This window comes from Triticum dicoccoides, chromosome 2B, assembly GCF_002162155.2.
Source record: "Triticum dicoccoides isolate Atlit2015 ecotype Zavitan chromosome 2B, WEW_v2.0, whole genome shotgun sequence".
NCBI lineage: Eukaryota > Viridiplantae > Streptophyta > Magnoliopsida > Poales > Poaceae > Triticum > Triticum dicoccoides.
In genome coordinates, this window is record NC_041383.1 from 33,881,269 (window position 1) to 33,899,914 (window position 18,646).

An 18,646-nucleotide genomic window follows, 5' to 3' on the forward strand; every position below is an offset into this window, starting at 1 on the left:
CTCTCTCTGCTACTAGTACTTCCTACTTGGACTTTTCGTACGGTAGGCACTAGTAACAGCGCTGCTGTTACAGGTATTGTCACTGCCACATTTCACTGCACTCGTATAATGCACTTCGATTATTGAATGTATCTTTGTCACTTTTTTTGGCTTGTCTGACGAACTTATATTTTACTATTAGTAAAAACAGTGCAGTAAAACCATCACTTTCCACCGTTCTAGCACTTCTCGCCAGGAATCAATCTCTGATTCCCCATTACGGTCACATCTCACATGTTGCTCCTGCTCCAGGCTGCAGAGGGGGACTCACCCTCGTCGCCATCCTGCTGTGGCTCGCCCTTACCAGGCACATGCTCTGCGAGTATAGTATTGTTGGTTGATTGAAAGCAGCCTGTATACATCGTGGTCTCAACAATAAAAATATATTTCACGAGGAATCATAAGTAGCTAGCCACATGCTTGAGACTGTATTTATCTACTTCATCCGTCATTTTCTTTCTAATTCAGTGTGGACAAGGTAACAGATGATGAGTTGGCCTGACGGCGGATGCAAACACACCTTCACAGAGGAAATTGCACAAACTAGCAACTGTTGGTGCTGATTTTGCACACAACACCTACTCTACGTGTTGTTTGTTGCATAGGACATCACATATTGATGTAATCCGTTGTTGGGATTTCACCCATAGGATCGATCACATCAAATTACGATGAACACACACACCCAAAAACTTTTGTCAAAGGCACGTGTCGTGCCTCTCTTTCTCTTTATTGATTTTCTGATTTCCACGTTGTTCTAATACAAAACTCACGCAGGACTATGCATATATATATATTTTATATTTTTATATATAATAAAGCAAATTGAGTTTCTTTCGTCCGTCATGACATTTTTCAAAAAAGTCCCTCTATTTCAGAGAATTCAACCCGCCGTCCGGATTTAAGTCACAAACGAACCGTTATTTTACATTTTTTGACCCCCCCGCCCGATGTTTTAGGTAATTCATCCGCGGATCATATTTAAGTCAAACAAATGCTTTTTAAAATCATCCATATCTTTTAAACCGTAACTCCGATTTGAACATGTTATATATGAAATTTGATTAGAAAAATATGTAGAATATGAATATGTGATTGTTTTTACCTGTTAAGTATTTTTAAATATTATTTTGGAATATATTTGAGTCAAACCAAATGATTTTCTAAATTATCTGTATCTTTTAAACCGCAACTTCGATTTTATCATATTATATATGAAATTTTATTAGAAAAATCTGTGGAATCTAAATATGATGTTAATTTTACCTGTTAAATATTTTTAAAATATTGTTATGAAAGCAAACTTATAATCTATAGCATAAGATCCTTTTTTTCATACCGGCGGCGATCCAGATTGCAAATAAACACCCCACTATAACCATATAGGGAAAAAAACATCGATAACTTCACATGCATACCTCTGAAAAATTTCGCAGGAGAAAACAACAGATTTCTCATCGCGAGAATGAGAGAGAGAGAGAGAGAGAGAGAGAGAGAGAGGGATGGAGAGGGAGAGGGAGAGGGAGGAGAGAGGGAGAGAGAGAGAGACGCCTTACCGAAAAAGGGTTTCCCCCCGCTTTGTATTCCAAAGCACCAACACCGATCACAGAGCAGACGCTGTGGCGAGCAGCACAACAAGCCAAAGAAAAAGAAGAAGAAACAATGCCAACACCGGCAGCTCGACAAAGCGCGGATGACCCACTACCGCTGCGCCCTCCGAAATTCACCCACTACGATCCTAGGCTCCGATCCTCCGCGTACCAAGCAGCACCTCCAGGAAGGAATGCGACGCCGACGACGCTGCTGCCCGGACGTGTCCTTGGGTTTCCCCCGGCACGCGGAGGGTCGAGGGAATGAAGACCAGCGACACCCTCCAGGGAGGGATGATGGCACCCGCAGGCGTCACCGCATCGGAGCCGGAAAACCCAGCAAGGATTTCTCCCACCTCCAGACCCACCACCCAACCGGATCGGAGCCAACCGGCCAGCTCGCCGCCCACCCATGCGCCACCGCGGTCGCAACGCCACCCACGCCGCCTCACTGAGATCACCACCACGAGGCCAAGAGACGAGGAGAGGAGGCGTTGGTCGACGGGAGCAGCATGGCCGTAGCCGCGCGGGAGGGAACCACCTCCTCCGCCGTCGTGCAGGAGGCTCGTGCCTCCGGCACCGCCGCGGTCGCCGTCCGGACGCAGCAGCAAGGCATACCCGGCCACCCCCGGCCCGGCCAGGCCCGGATCGAGCCCACTAAGCCCCGCCGGCCGCGCTGCAGCAGGGCGGCGCCAGCACCACCAACACCCCAACGCCCATCGCCGCTCCCTCGCCTCCTGGAAGCCACGCCGCCGACCTGCCCCGTCGTCGGCCCGCCCAGACCCAGATGGGGCCCGAAGGGCCCAGATCTGGGCCGAGCGGGCGCCGCCTGGCCGCGCCGCCGCGCCACCCCGCCGCCAACGGCGACACTGCCGTCCAGCCGATCTCCCGCGCCGCGCCAGGAATCCCCGCCACCACGCCGGACCGCCGCCGCCTAGGGAGCACCCCGCGGCGCCCTCCGCCCCGCGCCGGAGAGCAACCGAGAGGGGAATGGCCGAGGGCCGCCGCCACCAGCGTCGCCCGGGCCAGGCCCGGCGGCGAACGCCGGCGACGGCGGCAGGGAGGGGGAGAGAGGGAGAGGAAGTTGGCGGAGGGGGAATCGGGGCGCGACCGGTCGCCCGCGGGGGCGACGCGGTCGCGAGAATCAGTTTGCGTTAGATCAACGGGATCTTTTAACTGGGAGGGCGGCGGTCTGATGTAATTTTGTCGAGAGACGCCTTAGGATTAACCATATTCAACACACGTTTTTTGTTGTTTTGTGTGAACATCGAGGCCATCGCTGGCGAGGGTGGGAAGAGGGATAAGCGGCAACACAAATATCCAGCCAGCACAAACCGACTAGACCTAAACGTACTCGTACATGAACTAACCTAGCTGGTAGTATCCGGACTCTAACATCACGTACGACTTAACACGTTGGTCAGCTATCCTAGCCTGATACAACTTCAACTAGTACGTGCACCATCACGGACAAGTACTAATCTAACCGGACTCTCCTCCTAATAATCCTAGCCTAATTACTACCGGACTCAACCAGCCAAACTAACACACGATGGCTTCCTAACGTACTGGACCTCATGTATACATCGACGACTTAATCAAGATTACCTAACAGCAGCTAGGTCTAGTTCACTTTCATGTGACTTCCAACAGGTGGGTCCTGCTTGTAAGTGCACGTGTGGGACTGGTGATGACCCGCCTCCTCCCTGGTGATTCAATGATCTGTCCGTGTCCCTCTCCTTGGCCCTCCCGACCTTCATCCTCCTCTGATGGTGATGGTAGCACAGCTGGAAACACCGCATCAAGCCCCCATAGCAACAGCCGTGGCGCTAGGCTTACAACCAAAACTGAAAACAGGGAAGCTAGGAAAGGAGGACTGATGTAGGCTAATGTAAGCTATACCATGAAACAAACATAGAAGCAGGGGAAGCAAAACAAAACTGTACAACTACATTGAATACAAGTTTTCGACCATGTGTGCTGTGACCTCCACATGAGCAGCATGCTGGTAGCGACATATGGGCTGAGCATTTTTAAGCATGTGCGATGAGCACATCTGTAGTAGTGAGCATACATAAAGAGAGTAGAGCCCGCAAATTTTAAAAATCACTGTTGTGTACTAAATACTTGACTCAACCTGCAAACATAATGGTCCCGCATATGAGATGTCCACTACACCAGTTCATTCAAATGCAGACGATACAACAACCATCAACTAGATAAAGTTGGTTGCCGAAGCGAATGTTCAATCTCACCATCTAGGTTCAACTCTCACAGATTGGATTTGGAAGGACATACAACGATAGCAAATTAATGCATAAGCAATTTGGATAAGGTAAATGTAACAACATGATAAAGTTTAATATCACCGGCAACACACTGAATAAGAGGAACTTGGAGAGTAAATCTGAACAAAAGCATCATTCTGGTTGGTCGGCGCATCAAAATGGACAGTTTGAGAGGATCTTTTCGTTGGAGAGGAGCAAAACGGAGAGTGGCTCCATAATTCTTGTGCAGAAACTGTACACAATCAAAATGGTCAGACGTCATTATATTTAGTAAAGATTGCCAATAGCAATGTATTGGAATGAGCAGATAAAATGAACACGTAAAAGGAGACAAACTAGCAGGAGATGGAAGAAAACTTACCCCTACATATGCTGCTTCGAGGACAGGATCCTGCCGTGAAGAGGAAATGAAAACCTTGCCCTCTACTGAACTACATAGATCCAACCGGGATTCGTTTTTTTTTTTTTTGCCTTCTGTACTTCGGAACTGAAATCATTCTTCATGTAGGGGCACACAGTTTTGCCTCATCTCTCAGAAGATCTTCATTACTGGTTTTGGGTCACAGCTTCCGATGAAGTTCCCTCATATTTGCTTTCGGCGAAAAAAATCCTCGGCCTCTCAGGATGGCTCTCTGAAGCTTCTTTCCAGAGGCGTCTTGCTTCGTAATCCAGATTAGCATGCAGATACACTTCGTGAAGATTACAGAACTGTTGTATAAATGTTGGGCACGGCAGATTGCCATCTTTCACCGAAAAGCATACATGTCGCAGGCTTGGAAATTGCTTATTTTCGATGTTGAGGTGACGTAAGTCATCGTCACGCAGCTTTAGATAAATCAAGCTGGGCAATACACTGAGGGCGTCTACAATATCTTTCCCAGACAGACCTGTAGATGAAAGGCACAACCTCTGAATGCCAGTCATCTGTGTAACTAACTGAACAGGGAATTTTGGCAGCTTTCCACCCAGTTTGAGTGAGGTAAGCTTGCTGGGGCGTTCATCAAGTTCTGTCTGGATCTCCACAAGGACTTGCATTATCCCAGTTCCATTTTTTGAATTGGCATCATCATAGTCGGGAACTTCTTTTGCCTCTTCTTTTTCTTGTGTCTGATAGTCTTGGCTATTCTCTGACATATTTTTGATTTGACTGCTCGTACTGCCACCTTGGCTGCCGAGATATTTTTGAGCTCTGTCTTCTTGGTTTATTTGTTCCCCTTGGGCATTGTCTTGCTTTTTCACAGTGCCTTCCCCCTTTTCTGTCTGATACTCTTGGTTGTCATCTTTCATATCTTTGATTTCATTTCTCCCACTGCTACCATCGGTGCTCATACATTGCTTTGAATCTTCTTGTTGTTCACTTTTAGCCCCTTGAGCATTGCCTTGAATGTTCGCACTTTCTTGCATCTCATCTGTGTGAGGACCTTCTAGGTTTAGGAAATGCAAGGATCGTTCTAAATATTCTTCTATGCACCCTGAGAAGTCAATTGATAGTGACCGACCAGCCTCACTTTCATACCTGTCCTTTCTGACGAATTCCTTGATGCCTTCTGTTAGATGTTCCAAGTTTCTCCTATCAGCGGTGGAATGGATCCATATTTTCACCTTATTCAGTTTCCGCATATGACCTATCAGTTGCGGTAATGCTTCACTCCTGCCGGTGATGAATCCTGCAAGGGTGTCCAACTTACATTTATTGGCCAAGAACCTTTTCCACTTTTCCACTCCGAATACAGAGTCCCTTGCAGAGAGTCGAACCTTCCCAAGAAGATGTGTTAATTTGGGGAGCCCAAAGACTTCTATGTACACTGTCACTACTTTGGTTCTACTTAGGTCGAGTGTTTCCAACAGTTTAAGCTGTGCTATTTTCCTTGGAACCCGAACAATACTGTCCCCGAGGCTCAGATATTTCAGCAACAACAGGTTGCATATGGTTTGAAGATGTTTTTCATCAAGACCAGCACATTCTTTCAAATCCAAAACCCGAAGTACTTTATGCTTGGCAAGAATCCCTTTCCCCCCAAACAAATGATTGGCAAGATCCCTCGTAGCTTCTGGTTTCTTAGTGTCGAATACCGCTAGAGTATGGAGATGGGATAAATCATCAGGCAATTTTGCTTGCCCAATCCCAGTTTCTGTAGCATGGATAGAAAGTCGGCGGACATACCCCTTTTCATTAAAGCCATTGTCCATCAAGTCAGAGAACACCGCCATGAATTCCTCGGACATAGACCTGTGGAAAATGTACTCGTACATTAGGCTAGAAGCTTTGCATCTCTTAACATCTCCCCCCGTGCTCACTTCCATGGACTGAATGATACTTCGATCGATCAGTCGATGGATGAGCTCCTCCACATTAATTTTCTCTCCTGCATCATTTTGTTCCATTCCTTCAGCCAGCAATCGCCTCACTAGAGAATTTTTCCTGACCTGATGGTTTGGTGGGAACATGCTGAAATAGAACAAGCAATCCATGAGGGCAGGAGTCATATTAGTACCAGAAAGACCAGCGCAGGTATTGGCTAGCACAAGTTGCATCTTCTGTAACATGCTTGTTTCTTCATTTTCTGTACCACAAAGCCTCTTCCAGGCTTCTGAACATGCTTTATTGTCCAGGATACGACCACTCAAAAATTTTGCTGTGCTGATAAGAGCAAGAGGAAGACCTTCACATTTTTCCAAGAGTAACTTTGATGAATGTAATTCATCCTTATGCAGCCCTTTGTATTCTTTTCCTTTGAATTTCTTGAAGAACAGCACTGCCGAGTAGACTTCATTAAGTGTACTCATTTTATACAGGTGGTTCTTTGGAGATGCCCATTTTGTTGCTATGCTCTGAATGGTTGTTGTGACGATAACCCTACTGTGCATTTCACCGACTCCCTCTAAAACAGATGCTATGTCAGTCCATATCTGAATATCCACAATTAGGATCAGGAACCTGTAAGAGACACAGTTAGGAAAAGATAAGTAGGTATGTAAATTCATTCCGCTCTGCAGTTAAGATTCATTCTAAAAAAAAAAACCAATGTTGTGGCATGCAAAAAAAAGTTGAGTTGAGACCCGGTGGAAGCTAGAAATGCACCATTCCATGGAGCCAAATTATGGGGCAGGACAGGAAATAAATTCCTTTTACAAAAACAGACCACAATGTTGAGCCATGGATACAAGTACATAATCCTATACGCATGCACTTGTACAAGACTGGCAAAGTCAAATACGTCTCATCAATGTATAGGCGGCTTTGTCGACAATTAATTCCTCGCCGATCTTACAATCAAACAAAGAGTCATGGAGAACAATAGAGAGAGGAATGATGCCTGAACGGATCTCATCAGAGATAATGGTGACATTAGATTGCGAGAAGATCCTAGATGGGCATATATTGATGTCTATGGTCGCAGAAATCAATCTTCCCTGGCATGCGGGCGACGCAGGTGAAGCCCGCCACCATCGCAGCGATCCGGCCGCCGGCCTCCGTCGTCCCTGGACTAGGGCACGTTGGCGGCAGGTTTTGGGCACTCGCGGAGACAGACGAAGAGGACAACGACGACGGGGACATCACTGGAGACTCGCCGGAGTTGTACTAGCCAACGCCATTGGATGTGATCTGCGAGGTCTTCAATCCCGGATATTCGGAAGAGGAAATTGCTACGATTGTAGATGACGTCATTCCGCTCGATGACCCGGCTCGGCAAGGATTACATTCTGAGGAAAAGCTGGAGGTGGGTCGCCGGATAGTTCACCGGAGGACGGCGGCGTCCGCGATCCGGCCATGGGAAGGACCTTTACCCAAGGTATGTATTAAGCCAAATACATTGTCAGGTTTCTTATTGCCGGATTCTTGGACTAGAGTTACCAGAAAGAAGAAGAGAAAGGCTAGGACGGTGACACAGCCTCCCGCCGCGGCTAGGCACTACTAAGGAAAACCTTATACACAGAATCTTACCAGTAGCGCTTGTTAAAATGAGGCGCTACTGCTACTTAGCAATAGCGCGTCGGCTAAAACGGCGCTACTGTTACCCGCTTAGCAGTAGCGCGGCAGGAACAGAACACGCTACTAGTATAATTGCCACACCGTTCCCGACATGCTAGGTATAGTAGTAGCGCCCTTCTAGAAACTCGCCGCGCCTCGGTGCCGCCGTCTCCCCCGACCCCATCTCTCTCCCCGCCCTCTGTAAGCACTCTCCCCTTCCGATCCCTCTTCTCTGCTTAGTATGAACCCTAGCAATTTAGTGCTAGTTAGTATGAACCCTAGGCTATTTTTAGTGCTAGTTAGTTAATTACAATTAGTATTAACCCTATTTAATTAGGTAGTACGAACCCTAGTTAAAAAATGGATACTTATATGATAATTAGGGCAGTAGTTCCTAGGTACTAATTACTTAGTAAGAACTAGGTACTAATTAGGTACTAGCTTATTTTTATTTATAGTAAGTTTATTTTTAGTAAGAACTAATTGAATTAATAGAACTAGTTAGTAAGAACTTCTTGCTATTTTTTTAGTTAAAGCAATTTTTCCCGCATCGGCGTGGACGATGCCTATCCCGCATCCTCATCGTCGAGTCGGCGGAGGACGACATCTGCTTGACCAGATTGGTCATGTCCGGGACTGGGCTCCGCCGGGGTGGTACTGGGAGGCGCTATCTACTGGGGGTGCAGGTTGGTGAGGAGCCAGCCTGTCGTTGACCCGAACCTTCTTTGGTGGCGGTCGCGTGGGCCAGTGACGGTCAAGAGGCTCGAGGACCCCGCGGAGGTGGTGCGTCACCATGTCAGTGAGGATGACGCGCACGTCCGTCACTACTTGTTTGCGTTGGAGCACATGTTCTCCAATACCTGGCAGGTTCTCCAGGGATCTCACTGGAGCTATGATCCCGTGATGGTTCCTTCTCTGTGGGTGTCCACCGCCCGCGCCGATACCCGTTGTGTGCTAGGGTTTTAGTTGTATTAGTTCAACCGAGCTGTGTTGTGCATGGTTTTCCAGCATGCAAGCTGGGACGAGCGACGCGTATCCCGCCCCTCGTGGCGGCCATGGCAGGACGCGGTGGTGGTGGGCCGCCGGTGCCGAGACCCCCAGCTCCTGTACCGGCTGCTGCGGCCGCTCGGGCGCTGTTGCACGCTCAGCAGCCGCCGCCCCGCGCAGGGAGTGCTCCGCAGGCGCCGGCGCCGGTGCAGAAACCCAAGGGCGCCCCGCCGCCACATGTCGTGGTGCAGCCACAGCCCAACCGGGCTGCGCCGGCGCAAGCGCTGCTCGCGGGATAGCCTCCTGCCGCGGCTAGGGGCTGGGCCTCCGGCGCACCGGGGTGGATGCGGTGGTGGTGGCGTGGGTCATCTTCGAAACCCAGCTTACCGTCGCAGAGATGCTGGCCATGCTGGTCGCGGTCCTCCCCGGGGCCAATGGAGGGACGACGGATATGACGCTTATGGCGAGGGTCAGCATCGCGGTTCGTCATCTTCGGGCGAAGGTCGTGGTTAGGCTTGTTAGTGTCCTGGATATCGAGTACGTTCCTGATGTGGTTAAGTGGACTCATAGAGGCATGATTTACAACCTCGAGATCGAGTTCGAGGACACCGAGCTTTTCTCTGAGGCATTGGCAGGGAATGATGTTGATATGCTTGATAAAGATGATGGAGCAGGTAACAAAGAGGTGCAAGAGGATGACCGTCGGCATGATGCATCTAACATCCCGGATTCGGTTGCGCCGGAGCCCAGGAAAGGAACGACGCCTTCCACTGCTTCACCCATGAGCGCTTTGAGATTTGGCTCCTTTGAGCTGCCTCTGCTCCTCCTAGACTGTGGAGCGATCGGGTGGAGTGTGATGATTTGCATGAGCGAACGCTCCCTCCCCTGGATTTTGCTGTTGTTGATGCACCGGTGGTGGTTGTTCCGATGAGCTTGTTGCTGTGCTAGCCTCGGTGGAGGGTACATTGACCCCACCGGTAGTGATTGGTCTGGGGGATGATCTTGGGCAGGCGGCCCTACGATCCCCCTCTCCGAGTGGTGCTTCACTGCCGGCGAGGAGTCCGACGACGACTGGCTGCAGTGATAGCCGTGTCGAGGGCCAGCGGTGCGGCCGGACCGGGAGGGGGCACGGGAAGGCCCCCCCGTCCCAGCCTCTCCCGTGGTGCGCATGGCTGCAGTGGCTGGACTGGGACAGGGGCGCGGGCAGGAGGCCTCCGCTCCTGCCTCTCCCATGACGTGCTCGGCTGCGCCGGCGCCCGCGGCGTCTGTTGGACTCAGGCTCTCAATGCCAACTCGGAGTGTTGCCTAGCAGCAGGTGACGTGCCCGGTGTTCACCGTGTCACCTTCCTGCGGTGGGCCCTCGTTGGGAGGGGGCGCAAGCATGTGGCCTCCGCCCCTACGTCTCCCTTGCCGCCTTTGGTTGGTGGGACTCCTGTGGCGTCCCCGGGGTCCGGACACCGGCCGATGCCGCGGGAGGCGCCGGGAGCGTCCTCGGTGCTTTCGACTACTCTCAGTGGTACCCCGGATGCTTCTGTTCTGTTGATCCCTGTTGGGGGTAGGGCGGGAGGCCCAATCCCAAACGTGGCCATGCGGGAGGAGATCATTGCTTTCGGAGGCATCCCGGATCCTGTCTCTGAAGGACGACGGGTGAGTTGTTGCCTCCAGGATCAGCCGGATGTTGATGACATGCAGCTAAGGTGCTCTATGCAGGAGGCCAAGCTTCGTGACATTGAGGTCACTACTGGTATGTCGGTCAATACGTTCAATTCTATTCTGCATTTTTCCGATGATGAGATTGTTAATAATGCAAATCAGTTAGAAGTTTCACTAGGTAGTAATGGCAGTGAAATCTCTAAATCAGTTAATGATATCCTGGATCTTGAAGCGGAGAGCGCTTTAGAAATGATTCAAAACATAGCGGCCATTAAACCCATGAACGATTCCGACATAGATGCGTTGGGAGTCAGGGTTATGGACAGTTTTTGTGCGGATCTAGCAGCTTCACCTCCTGAGACAGAGGAGGATGAAGGTTATAATTCCCCAAGGGACTCTACCCTTGTAGGTGTTCAGGAGGTTAGATCCATGGAGCCCGGTTGTGAGGACCGGCTGGAGGATCAAAATAAGCCTAAGCGGAAGTGGAAACGTAAGATTTATCCAGCTTTGGTTGTGCGTATAAGTGCTAGGATCCGTACCTCTAAAAACTTGGTTAAAAGAAGGTTTCTAGCGGATGTGTCTATTGAACACCAGTTGGATTTTATAGCCATATCTGAAACTGGAAGGGACAATTTCACCCCCCAGTTCCTTAGCACTTTATCGGGAGGTGTTGATTTCGACTGGCATTGCCTACCTCCAAGAGGAAGATCCGGTGGGATCTTACTTGGGGTTTAATCTGATTCGTTGGAAGTTCGAAGTGTGTTCATGGGAGATTTTGCGGTGAAGTTTTGGGCCAGATCAAAGGCCGATGGGTTTGATTGGGCATTAGTGGTGGTATATGGTGCCGCGCAGCCAGAACTCAAACCAGATTTTTTTTTTGCTGATCTTGTCCGTATTTGCGGTAGTGAGCAGCTCCCAATTCTGGTTGGGGGCGATTTTAACATTATTCGAAGGAGGGAGGAAAAGAATAATGAGAATTTTAACGGCAGATGGTTGTTTATGTTTAATACCATAATCAAAAGCTTGGATCTCGGAGAGATAGAGCTTTCTGGTAGAAAATTCACTTGGGCTAATAGGTTGCCAAACCTGACATTTGAGAAGCTAGATCGTGTCCTCGCCAGCGTCGAATAGGAGCAAAAGTTTCCCCTGGTAATAGTCCAAGCGTTATCGCGCGTGATCTCAGACCACACCTCGTTATTCCTTGACTCATGTGGGGAATAAGAAGACGTTTTCTTTCGAAGTAGCGTGGTTCGAAAGAGAAGGGTTCTTATATCTGATAGCAAGGGAACCCCTATTGAAAGATGGCAGAATAAGATAAGTCATCTACGAAGAATCCTTCGTGGGTGGGCTAAGCACATGAGTGGGATTTATAAGGTTGAAAAGGAAAGGCTCTTGGTACTTATTCAATCCCTAGATTTAAAAGTCGAGTCCACCATTTTAGATACCAGGGAGCTGGAAACTAAAGTGGAGTCAGAGATGATACTGAAAGAACTACTTCGAGAGGAGGAATTGAAGTGGGCATTGCGAGCTAAAGTTCGCAAAATCGTCCAAGGGGATGATAACACTCACTTTTTTCATATGATTGCGAATGGCAAGCACCGAAAGAAGAGATGAGCAGGATGAGGGGACGATTTTACGACAGGAAAACCTAAAATTATATATAACCAATTACTATTAGCAGCTGTTTGGGTCCCCGGAGGATAATTTCTTATCCTTGGATGGGTCCAGGGTTGAGGATGTCCCTCAGCTTGCTGCGAATGAGAATGATATTTTGACCGCCCCATTTTTGGAGAAAGATGTGTGTGAAGCTATTTCACAAATGAAGAATAATAAGGCTCCAGGTACGGATGGTTTCCCGGCGGAGTTTTATCAAAAATGCTGGCATATTGTTAAATGGGATTTGCTACCGATGTTCCATGATTCATTCTCTGGACAGCTTGAGTTGTTTCAATTAAATTTTGGAACGATCACTTTACTTCCTAAGAAAACAGAGTCGTACGAATTGAGCAGTTCCGGCCGATCTGTCTTCTTAATATAAGTTTCAAAATTTTCACCAAGGTTGGGACTAATAGGCTTACGCAAATTGCGCACTCTGTGGTGCAGCCGTCCCAAACTGCTTTCATGCCGGACAGAAACATCCTAGAAGGGGTTGTGGTCCTACATGAAACGCTCCATGAAATCCACACGAAAAAACTCGACGGAGTTGTTTTCAAAGTGGATTTTGAGAAAGCATACGATAAGGTCAAATGGCCTTTCCTTCAACAGGCCTTGCGTATGAAAGGTTTTGACCAGGCCTGGAGACACCAGGTAAACTCTTTCACGCAAAAAGGGAGTGTTGGAATTAAAGTGAATGATGACATAGGTCATTACATGCAAACACACAAAGGTCTGAGACAAGGAGAGCCGATGTCACCTATTCTGTTCAACATAGTGGTTGATATGTTGACAATGCTAATAGGAAGGGCTAAGGATGTTGGTCATGGAGCATGACTTGGCAAAAGCGCGAAACATGAAGCTGGTGTTATACTTATTCAAACAATTGACCGGGTTAAAGATTAACTTCCATAAGAGCGAGTTGTTCTGTTTTGGAAGAGCTAATGACGACCAAGATGCGTACAAACAATTGTTCGGGTGCAAATTGGGGGCTTTACCTTTCATATATTTAGGTATACCAATTCACCATCGTAAGCTGACAAACAGAGAATGGAACTGCATTGAGGATCGATTTGAGAAGAAACTGAGCTGCTGGAAGGGCAAGCTCATGTCATACGGAGGCCGATTGATTCTTATTAATTCGGTTCTCACGAGTATGCCCATGTTTCTCTTGTCCTTTTTCGAGGTACTAGTTGGAGTTCGGAAAAGGCTTGACTTCTATCGATCATGTTTTTTCTGGCAGAATGATGAACTAAAACGAAAATACAGACTTGCCAAATGGGATATCATTTGTAGGCCGAAAGATCAAGGGGGTTTAGGTATTGAAAATCTTGAGGTATAGAATAGATGTCTTCTCAGCAAGTTGCTGTATAAGCTATCTATAGAGACGGAGGCCACATGGGCTCAGATTTTGCGTAACAAGTACCTTCACTCTAAAACCTTGTCCCAGGTGACAGTGAGCCCGACTGATTCGCCTTTTTGGAAAGGACTGATGAGAATTGAATCACTCTTTTTCAACAGGACAAAGTTTATAGTTGGAAATGTTACCACTACGAGATTCTGGAAGGATACATGGCTAGGGGAGACGCCCTTCACACTCCAATATCCCTCTCTTTATAGTATTGTTCAGCGAAGAGATGTTTACGTTACAACAGTACTACAGTCCACTCCTCTTAATATTCAATTTAGGAGGACGCTAGCGGGAAACCGTTGGGAAGCCTGGCTCCATCTTGTGAGAAGATTTATGGATGTTCAACTTTCTCAACAGCCCGATCAGTTGTGCTGGAAACTAACTAAGAATGGAGTTTTCGGTTAAATCCATGTATTTGGATATTATCAACTCTAGCGCCATTCCTCGTTCGAACCATGTTTGGAAAGTCAAAGTACCCTTGAAAATTAAAGTGATTATGTGGTTTGTGCATAAATAAGTCATTTTGACCAAGGATAATTTACAAAATGCAACTGGACAGGATCTACAAGATATAGTTTTTGCGACCATGATGAATCCATCAAACACCTCTTTCTTGACTGCCATTTGGCAAAAAAATTGTAGCGGACGGTGCACATAGCATTTAATAGTACTCCTCCGAATACTATCAACACATTATTTGGGACGTGGCTAGATGAGATAGATTCCGAAACAGCGAGACACATCCGTGTAGGAGTATGTGCTTTATTTTTGGCAATCTGGAACTGCAGAAATGATTTGGTCTTTAACAGAGCAACAAATATTCACTTTTTGCAGGTTATTTTCCGAGCCACTGCATTGATTATGTGGTCGATACTCACTCCGATGGAGGCCAGGGAGCGTATGGTTACTGGATCTACCCGATGGGAGATGATAGTACGGGCTATTTTCAACTGGTTTGGATGACGGTCATGTAATAGGATAGGCAATTAGTGTTCCTATCTTTTTATTCTGGCTGTTTGTGGCTTTTCTTTTACTTTACCATTTAGCTCTTTGTGAGACTTTTTCGTTTCTTTGTTGGAGACGTGAAGACTTGTGTTGAACCTTTTGCTTATTAATAACTATGGCCGTATGCATCGTTCTGATGCAGAGGCCGGGGATCCCCCCTTTTCGAAAAAACGATTGGATCTACAAAACTAGGAGTTGAGAATAGCTTGACCCTTTGATAAGTGTTTTGGGCTTTATACAGGCTGATCTTCTTCGATTGCAAGTCCTCTATCTTTATATTCCGGGGAACTTCCATATTAACATCCCTATCCTCATCTCCTTCGAGTGCCTAACTTGTTACAATAACTTAACTTTCTTCTTCTTCTTGTTCCTTCCATGTGGCCAACAACGACTTCTCCCAACTAGATGATGTCCATGAGATAACTAGGGCCTATGATAGAAGATCTGCAAAATCAAAAATATAATTGAAGGTTCTTCTTCCGGGTCCTAGTGCCAGTCCGAAACGCAACGAATCATTGGAATTGGCGTCAGTGGCCGGTGTACATAAAAATGTACATGATGTTTCATCGGTTCGCTCCTGCGGCTGCTCTGCTCGTGGCTGATGATGACGAGGAGGTGCACCACCGGGCCGACAACGATGGGGACAAGCGTCACTGTGGTCGAAGACAACAGTAAGATGGAAAAATAAATAAAAATGTTTGGTGGAATCCCACCATAGACGGTAGGAGCGCGGGGTTGAGGGGATGCACCACAAAGCGGTGGAGTGGGCCCGGGGTCGGCAGTGGCGAAGCCACATTGGGACGAGTGTGGTCAATTGACTACACATGTTTTTGGCAAATCCTTTTTACCCAAGTAGAAATCATGTAATTTTTATATAAAATTGGTGAAAACACATGTATTTGACATCACAAATTTGAAATGACATCACAGACTTCTGATCTAGGCACCGCCACTGGGGGTGGGGGAATGACAGTAAGGTGGCCGGCGGCGGCAGTGGCTGCGCGCGACGCGGTCGTGTCTTTACTTATCGTGAGAGTTGCCCTCCTTCCAGTAATTGTATGCTAGATGGCGCTTTTTGAGGGATCCAAACATAAAATTTTAAGGAGTTAGACGTTTAAAGGATCTACTACTTAGGGGTCAATTTCTTAAACGAAAGATTTCACCTCAAATATAACTTTTAGGGTATCTTCTAGAGATGCTCTTAGGAGTTGATTGGGTCCGGACACCCAGCTTGGTAGGGCATAATCCCTTCGGTTATGTACGGTTTCTCATCGAAAAGCCACTCCAGTACTTGCAAGTAGGTTGCGGTCATGAGAAAATGAGTCAGTTAGGTAAAGAAATTTCGAGCATGTTGATATCCTTGTCTTCGTGAGAACGTCGACAACCACGGCTTCCTTATGCTTCCCTAAGCAGCGGTACATCCATTGGTTGATGGCGTCCTTATGCTTCGGCCAACCTTCCTTAAGCTTGACATTGGCAACCACGTCCAAAGGCGGTTACCACGAAATTAGGGAAATCATTGGCCACTTAAGACAAGTTTGGCAATATAAAACAACTTGTGATACACACCCTTATAACTTAGCCACCAGGGTGATATATCCTTGTATTGTCATTGGTGGGTCCAAGACCCCGACATATGTCAAAGAATCGAAGGAAGCTATGAGGCTAGCGAGATCGGGGAGGGATTCGATGACTTCGGTGAAGATTGGAACTAATGGAGTGAAGAGTCGGAGTTCGTCCAAGTCCCCAGCCTACAACAAGGTTTCAGAGGAGACTGCAGGAGTCACGACAAAATTGGGTGGCTTGATCTGGACAGAGTGGGACTTCGCAAGGACTAATTTTTTAGGGCTAAGATTCGAATTTGCCAACTCATATCATGTGGGCTGCGGTCGGCATGGTGGTCTCACCACGTCCAGTTAATCTAAATGTGCTCGAGAGTATAGAGATCATGGGGACTACAACATGAGGCTCCTTTCCAGGACATTGGCGACAATATTTTTGCTGTCCACTTCGGCAATGAGGGTAACTGCAAGCATGCTCCAAACAACAGACCATGGCAGTTTGAATTCAATGTTATAGCCTTGAAGGATGAGGTGACTGGATAAAAGATGTGAACGTTTCGGTATGGTGTTGGGCAATTGGTTGGGATAATAGGTTAAGGTGGATGTGGATAAAGACGGTTTTGCGAGAGGCAAGCATACGCATGTCGCGGCATGAATGTGTATATGTGGGCCACTAGTCCGAGGTTTCTTACTTAATATTTTGTCGCAAGACTTGGTTTGACATCCAGTTCGAAACGATCCCACACTTTTGTTTTTATTGTGGTAGGCTAGCACATGTGTATGACATTTGAGAGCTACCAGTGGATTTTTTCTCGCAGTGGGGGTTATTTAGGGCATCATCTGGAAAAACTCAAAGACCAGCGACATTGGGACGTAACTTTAGCTTTGGAAGGTCCTGATTTAGCGTAGGCGATCAAGGCCAACATGGTAGGTGTTTGTTCGCGAACTTCCTACCTTACATAATCTCTATAGAGATTCCACATCCTCAAGTATCTCCTACACTGGAGGGTGGCCTAGGGCAAACATGGAAGAAGTTAGCAGTCTTGTAAAGCAACATGTCAGGAATGAGCAACAAAAATAGAGAGATCTGCGGGATGATCTAGAGATGAATTGTGAGCGTTCTTCCAGGAAAGAGTATCTCCATGACAAGGACCTTCAGGGTAACTTGTAAAAGAAATGTGAGCATGAGCTTAGGAAGGAGCTGGCGATGAGGCAAGAGCGAGAGAGGAACTCAATAGAGAACAACAACCATAAGGGAAAGGATATGCCTCCATCTCGTAAACAGACAAGACTGGGTACCTTGTGCGTAGACGTTGACATGGAACTAATGATCAACAGTACCAAAGTTCAAGCTATCAACCAAAACACATGGACAGGAGAAAAAGGTCTAAGCAAGTATGGGTGGCTGGAGGTGAATATAACAAGAATGATCCATAAGATGCGTGCATCAGCGATAACAAACATACACATTGCCTCACAATTTCATCTCTCTTTCACAGAGCAGTGATCCGACCCGTCTCTTGAGGTCGTGGTGCCAAGAGGAGGTCGATGCACTACAGTTGGATCTGCAAGCGAATTACTCTGAGCTCACCCAGAAGCGATTCAAACCCACTAGCCACACAACTTTGGTCTATTGCCCTACTCCTCTACTGAGGGCCAAACCTTGCAAAGTGGAAGAACTGGCCCTTGGCAAAGGACGTGGCAAGGATCCGGGCCTCCCCATTCTTGGAGGCGAAGTGGAGGGCGAGATCCCAACCTGATGCAGGACCACCAATCTTGGCTGAGAAGGACATCCCGATCAACCCAAAGGATCAGCATGCACAACCATTACCTACCGCGCCCATTGTTGGTGTTTTGTAACCGAAGTGTCGTTAAGCGACGATGAGTTTATTCAGCAGCCATGTGAACGACGGATCAAGATGGTTCATCAAGAGACAAGGAGTTTGCATTGGTTCGGGTCCTCCGAGAGTACGTAAGACCCTACTCCTGCCTTGGGTGATTTTATACCTTGACTGTCCGCCGGCGATCATAATGATGTCCCGAGAGATCTATTAATGGGGTTACACACTTTTAGCCTTGCGGTAGAGAGGAGGAACATGGTGGGTAGGTAGAAACCGTAGCCAGCTGTAAGATGATCTAGAATGTCTTGGGTCCCTAGCTCGTCTTATATGCCTCGCCGAGCTAGGCTTACATGCCTTGGGTCAGTTTGTTGGTGAGCTCGCGTCCGTTGGGTACCATCAGACCGCATAGTCACAAATCGTCTTCTCCCTGCTGTCTCTTCGAAGTAGGTGCTCTCTAAGCTGACACATGGGGTTGAGTGACAGACTCGATGCCCTGTGTCGACGTGTCGTGAGCTCACCACATACTTGTGATGGGTTGGTCATGGCAATGGAGTGCAGAAGTTGGAAATAGGAGTGGGCCTTCCCCATCTTCTAAATATCAACCGAAATGTGTTGGCCGTGTTAGTCATTGGCGTGAGAAATTCT

General features: G+C 47.7%; 1 protein-coding gene across 1 annotated transcript in view; it reads right to left on the reverse strand.

Moving 5' to 3' along the window:
* Positions 1-3,789: 3,789 nt before the first annotated feature.
* Positions 3,790-18,646, reverse strand: part of LOC119361968 (disease resistance protein RGA4-like) — a 17,280-nt gene continuing 2,423 nt past the window's right edge. Inside the window, exons 3-4 of the mRNA XM_037627145.1 lie at positions 4,278-6,854; positions 3,790-4,148 (exon numbers count right to left, since the gene is read on the reverse strand). Coding sequence (XP_037483042.1) covers positions 4,463-6,854 — 2,392 coding nt within the window. The 3' untranslated portion in view covers positions 3,790-4,148; positions 4,278-4,462. The remainder of the gene's footprint in view (positions 4,149-4,277; positions 6,855-18,646) is intronic.